Genomic DNA, 6,772 nt, shown 5'->3' on the forward strand with positions numbered 1-6,772 from the left:
AAATTTTTTTTCCAATTTCTGTACCTGAATACTGTTTGACAAAACCATAAAGCAACAATACTTGTAATTTGTTTATTATTTTTATGCATGATTCAATCCCCCATTCCAATCTGAATTAGTGAACACTTTTCAAATAGAGTTATTCAAGGCATCTGATGAACCTGTATTTATATCGCACCATTTAGAAAAACAAAATATCGTAAAGTCGGATTTTCCCATATTGCGCAGTCCTAGTTTGATTAGATTGATTACATGTCACAAGCTGGATTCACTGGTCAGATTCTCTAATAGCACACTGAAGACATCTATTGGTAGCATGAGCATACTCCCAAGTGAAAAGCATAGTGTTATCGTTTGTCAGTGTACGTGTGCTTGGTGTGAAAAGACATCTAATTTAATATTTTTACTGTATAAGTACTCATCTACTGACTAATATATATTAGTACTATATCTGAAGTAAACATTTTAGGAGCATTCTGGATCTTTGGCAAACCCTAAAGCCGTTTTCGGTTGCAGTGGTTGTGATTTATTCCTTCGTTTAGCTCTTGTTTTATTTCAGACACATACTAGAAATGTATTATAGTGTTTTGCGCCTTTCCTCCAAACAATGAAAAAAAAAACATCCATCACAACCAAGCGTACATTAAATACATCATTTATTACGTAATACAAATGGCATGACACTTGTATTTCATAAATACCACCGATATAGACAAACAAAGTTGAACGTACTTCACTGCAGTCCAACAAAACAGTGATGAATCTTGTGCGAAAGTAGCTCAGAGGAATCTAAGTAAACATCAAACTGGAACAACATTATGTACAGTACACATGCCATGAATTAAGCGCTGTGGAATGGGAAGTTTTGTTTGAACTGTTGCCTGCTGGCTTTTTTTGGAGTTTGTATTCTGCTCTAATATCAATAAGGCAACATTCGGGGCATTTTTAATCACATCTTCATGCATCAATAAGAAGCTGTCCACACTTGTCTACTTACAAATGTGACACTTAAACACCTCCCAGACAAGATATGCTTCTCAAAATGTTATTCAGCTCTGGAGCTGAACATTTTAAGGACATAAGTGCCTATGAAATAAAGGACCATCCTACACAGGGTATCTGCAGGGTTAAGCAAGGTCTACAAGGTCTTAAAATGTCTTAAATGTCCAAAAAAAATGTAGGCCCTAAAAAGTCCTAAATCTACTGAAATAGTGTGTTGCTGGTCTTAAATCTTTTTAACAGGTCTTAATTTTCCTTTGTTCATGAATAGCTGATCAATCTGGCCATTAACACTCATACAGTCATCAACAATCCATCTCAATTAAACTTTTTATTTAAAAATAGCATAATTTAATTTAATCACTTTCCTTACAGTAACATTTGTTTAAACAATCTCCATTTATTTATTGCTGAGGATACTAACCTGACCTATATTTTTAATTGTTAAATTATTATTATTATATTATTAAATGTATTAATTATAATCACTTTTTGATAGGGCAGGTAAAAATCTTTTCCAACTGGGATATTTGAAAAAAATCTTAGCATAGGTCTGATATTTCATTTGTAATGGTCTTAAAAAGGTCTTAAAATGTCTTAAATTTAACTTGGTGAAACCTGCAGAAACCCTGTTACAAAAAAAAGTCTTCTTCCCTTTTCAGTTGTACATACACAGAAGATGGACTATTATGTGCACCAAGAAATTTTTATGTATATGTCACTGGACAGTTAAAATGTATACTTCAATCCATTTGCATTAATGCAACATTATGCAAAGAAAACATTTTTGTGTCAGAGAAATTGAAGTACCCTATTTGTAGAAACACTGAAAACAATGATTAATTGGATTCACTCAAGGTAGGTGTTGCAAACAATTTATATAGGCTGATTAAAAAAAATGTTAATCTTAATTTGTTTGTTTATATTCAGCCCAAATAAATAGTTTGCAAACACTTTCCTGAAAAATTTAGTAAATCCAATCATTTTTTGCAATGTGTGTGTAATTCTTTGAAAAAGTGCAGATTAATTGGCGATTACCAAGATAAAATTGGTTTTCAAAAATGTGATTGTATTTGTAAAACTTCCTGTGACAAAATTACTTGTTAGATGCTGAAGGTGACATCAAGCTAATCCCTATAGCGTGACATTATGCTTAATCACTAAGATGAAGGTGCAATTCATGACAATTTGCATGCCAATCCACTGTGAACCATGTCTAAATGTCTAAATCATTGAAAGACATTAACGAATGTAAACACTTTACTCAACAGGTTAAACATGTCCACAAAGGAGGCAGTATTAATATCAAGTTCTAATACAACAGTAAATCACATCACCACAGTTAGAGCAAAGATTGCACAAATATTTCATTTAGCACAGGATGTTGCAGGTCGGAGTTTGACACGGCAGGTCTACATGCAGAGAAAAACCTTCCCAGAAGGGTGCAGTGTTAACAAATCTGTCCGAGCTGTCACATTCACTTTCACATCCTGAAAAAGGACACGGCATGCTTTTGCAGGTGGAGCGCTGTTTACAGAGAAACAGCTGGATTGAGATCTCTGTGCTCCTTTAAATATTTACTGATACATTTGCGATGTTTGAATTGTGTTTCCAAAGTAAAATCTCAGACAGATTTACAAAGCACCCTTTTAGGAAGTTTCAATCTGCACTTTGGTGTAATGCTTACAGAGATATAGATATTTTTAATCACTACAGTTCATCCATTTAAAGTAAACATGTGGAAATGTCTGAAATCTTCAAATCACTTTTGCTTTGCTCACAAAATTGCCTAAAGACCACAAAAAAGCCACAACTGATACGAAGAACAAAGTTCACAGTTTTCGACAGCTGAAGCAGGCTGCACTGTAACAGAGACACTTGCCCTTAATGAACAGCTCACAAACACTGACAAGTTTTGAAACCGTTTATCACTTATGCGGTTTATGATATGCATGGAACATTACATTAAATGCCTAGCTTAGAAACTTGAGTGAGTGAGGAACAGAGAAAGTACTGTATGCTTTGCACAGCATGCAGTAGCTGAGCCTGACAGGAAACTCGATGCCTCCTAATTTATTTATCTTTCTAGATAATGGTATTTTTAATAGGGAGGCACATTATGTCTTTGATAAACAGTGAATGTCAGGGATTAATGCAGAAACTTGTTGGACTTTGCTCAGTTGTACTGGAAAAAGCTCTCAGGGTGAGTAAGGATTTGGCAGCAATCTGAGCTGAAATGACATTACGGTGATCAAAATGGGCCACCGGAGAAGTTCTGTTATCATGCAGATGTTTTAAACTAGTGATGCAGATTTTGGTTTATGCTGTAAAAATGGGGTATTGAGAATTAGTAAAGCGGTTTCTGTTTGGTGACCGTCTAAAAATGTTCAGGTTCACACATCTAAAAGACTGAACTACTACAGTATATATAATTGAGCAATTTCCTTAAACAAGCTGGTTTGACCAGGCTTCTTCTCTTTACTTTTTATTATTAGGTAAGAGGTGTTTTTTCTGTGCTGGGTTGGAAGTTAGGTAATTTTTAACCGAGCTATTTTTAGAATTACTTTAGACTAGTTGAAGCAATGCCGTGCCTGGTGTAAAAATGTAAAAATGTTTCTTATTTTTTTCCTGAATGAGCAAAAATGGCCCGTTTTGCAGAAGTGAAACCCGATAATGCTGATATGAAGCATTGCTTGTGTTTTGAGCATCTGCGACCCTGAATAATAAGATTTAAAATGCAATTTTAACCTATTTTTTAAAATTAGTAATTTTGGCAAATGCAAAATCTGCTGTAACTTAATAACCTAATGAAAGCTAATCATTCTTTAAAGCTGCAGTTTAGTTCCTCAATTCATTCAAGGCGACAAAAAGCCTCAAAAGGGAAGTCCTTTTAGTGAACAACCACTTCAATGTGTTTATCACAGAAGTGCACTTGTCATGACCATTTCTGCTCATTTGAAACTGAATTGAGAATAATTTTTAAGGTTTAGTTTTGTTTTCATTAACTACTTTTGAGTGTGCTAGCCTTTTTGAAAGAGTTCATAAAGAAATGAACTAAGCAAGAGAATTTAGTAGAGAAAACGATGAGGTAGATGAGTAAAACAAACGTTTAAAAAATGTCCCTTTTTCCATCACACACCCACTATTGGCCACTTACCAGATGAGGCGTAACCTGTCCTGACGTGACACATTGAGAAATCAGGACCAGTGGAACGAGTCAGGACTCACCAAGGTGATTTACAATGCTCTCATTTGGGCTTTGCTGCAGTTCCCATTAGAGTCTGTTTTATCTGCTGACAGGCATCCCTCTTTCGCCAAGTTCTCCTCAGCATGGTCACTGTCCCCCGAGCTGCCTTTGCTTTGCTCCCGGTTCTCACTCTGCCAGCTGTGTGCATTATATATATATCCATTGTTTGGCCTAACGTTTGGGTAGCGTGACCTGTTGAGGCATAGGATCTCCTTGAACGCGTACCTGAAATCTGGACTCCTACAGTAGATCAGTGGGTTGAAGGCCGAGTTTGCGTAGCCTATCCAGTTTAAGATTCTAAAAGTCAAGATGTCCACATGTTCCTGGGGAATCACGTTGAGTACAAAGAATGGTAGCCAGCACAGTGTGAATACACCCATGATGATGCCCAGAGTCTTCAAAGCTTTATGTTCCTTCAGATAAAACTTGGCCTTCTTGGTGCTCCTCATCTCGCTGTGGTTGTTCGCCACATCTTGATTTCTCCTGTTGGTTTTCTGAGCATGAAACCGGCCCTCTGTTTTGTTGATCTTCTTCAGCTGCTTCCTTGCCTCCTGGAACACACGGCTGTAAACAAAAACCATGATGACCAGGGGGATGTAAAAGGAGATTATGGATGACACAATGGCATAGGGATAGCTGATGTCAAATTCACAACAGGTCTCATTCAGAAGGCAACAGAATGTCTTATTATTCCTGGAATTCCACAACCCCGTATGGATAGGTAGGTAGGAAACGAGCCCGGCGATGACCCACACCATCAGCACAATAAAGCGAGCTCTGTTCTTGGTCAGTAAGGACTGGTAGCGGAACGGGGATGTGATGGCAATGTAGCGATCCATAGCTATGACACAGAGTGTCTCGATACTGGCCGTGACGCACAGAACATCAGTGGCAGTCCAGAAATCACATAGGGTGTTCCCAAAGTGCCAAGTGTTCAGAATGATGTAAAGGGCACCAAAGGGCACCACCACCAATCCCATGACCAGATCAGCACACGCAAGTGACGTAATGAAGCAGTTAGTGACGTTCTGAAGTCGCTGGAAGCGGCTAATGGCTGTAATCACCATCACATTGCCAATGACGATAATCAAGACAAGAATGGATATGAGTGTGCCCAGCACTGTCATCTGTAATTCGCTTCTGGTGGAGACATTAGTGTTGTTTGGACAGATAAGATCTTCGGGTATTGTGGACCTTATGTTTCCCATGACCTGACAGAGATCAAGAAAGAAAAGTAGATGAAAACACATTAACACAGTTAACACAGGTTTGTGCAAACAGTAAGTTGTAAAAACAGTGTAAATTCATGCAAAGACAAACCTCCAGAAAAGACGTCCTCCACAGCTGCTCCTTCCATGCAAAGTTAAAATACTCTTTGAGTCTGTGTTAAGAACGAGTATATCCTCTTTTCATGATGGCTTTTTCTTGCTCGCGCTCTCTTTCCCTCTCTCTCTCTCTCACTCACTTTTGCTCTCTCTTCCTCCTTCACAGCTCTTTTCTCAACCTCTCTCATACGCCGCCAGTCTGCTGAGCGGTGTTACGTTAAATGTGGCTCTCAGGCTATTTGTCAAGCCCTTATAGCATTCTGTGATGACATCACAGCTGACTTTCAGCCAATGAGCTTAGAGTGAGGTGAAGGCTGCACTGCTGCTATAGCGAAATAAGGAACAACAGTGAGACACTTTGAGCACTATTTCAAACAGTTCATGCAGACCAGGCTTAATATTGTTTTATGACCATAAAGGAGCTGTTTAAAAGCTTTGACATTGACATTGACATAAAAAAATATAAATATCATACTGGAGATTAAAAGTAGGCACACAGCCTTCAATATTAATAATCTACCAGCACATGCAAATTTCAATTTTATATTCCAATATGATAATCAAGTCTTTTTTGACATTGCATTACATTATACATTTAACACACACTTTTATCCTATAAGACATACAATAGAGAGGCATAAGCAATTCTTTATAGCACCTACAGTTTGCATGATATGCAATACCAAGTTTTTAGAAAGCTAGACAAGGAAATGAGCTAGAAGCTAAATGCAAACTAGAGAAGGAAATTTGTTTATCTGTCTATTTGTGTATGTGTGGATTAGGTGTTCCCTTTGGTCATGCATGGTGACAGAACGTCCACACAGGGATAGTAATACAGTAGCAGAAATTAGCTAGTAGCTTAAAATTTGTGTTTTGTTTTAGAGGTTTGCTTTGATTTAAGACTGAAGCAGTGTTACAATATGTCCATGATCCAGACCTGGAAATCTGTATACGTCTTCACTTTGTAAATTTTGTGAAACAATGCCCTTATCATTGTTTTGAGCTGCTGGCTTTGCTTCCTGTGGGTCAGACTTGCTGAGCAGGTCTGGACAGTCTTTACATGCTAGGGAGACACTTTGTGCCAAACACTAATGTCATGGATCCAGAATCATCTTTATTTTTCCTGGAATAGCTGTGATTTTCCTGACAACCAGTTAAATCCGGCTCCCTCCAACTTCAGAATGACAAATACCTTTTGTGT

The 6,772-nt window shown here is 37.7% G+C and overlaps 1 protein-coding gene across 1 annotated transcript; it reads right to left on the minus strand.

The window, feature by feature from the left end:
• Positions 1-639: 639 nt before the first annotated feature.
• On the minus strand, positions 640-5,781 carry adrb2a (adrenoceptor beta 2, surface a). The gene is made up of 2 exons (XM_056472109.1): positions 5,567-5,781; positions 640-5,457 (listed from the first exon to the last, which is right to left on the minus strand). The coding sequence occupies exon 2, from the start codon at positions 5,452-5,454 to the stop codon at positions 4,237-4,239; it is 1,218 nt and encodes a 405-aa protein (XP_056328084.1). The 5' UTR covers positions 5,455-5,457; positions 5,567-5,781; the 3' UTR covers positions 640-4,236.
• Positions 5,782-6,772: the final 991 nt, after the last annotated feature.

The sequence above is a fragment of the Danio aesculapii genome, chromosome 14, assembly GCF_903798145.1.
Source record: "Danio aesculapii chromosome 14, fDanAes4.1, whole genome shotgun sequence".
Taxonomy (NCBI): Eukaryota; Metazoa; Chordata; class Actinopteri; order Cypriniformes; family Danionidae; genus Danio; species Danio aesculapii.

Coding starts and splice junctions, on each gene's coding strand:
- adrb2a (XM_056472109.1), bottom strand. CDS start 5,454: ATGGGAAACATAAGGTCCACAATACCCGAAGATCTTATCTGTCCAAAC.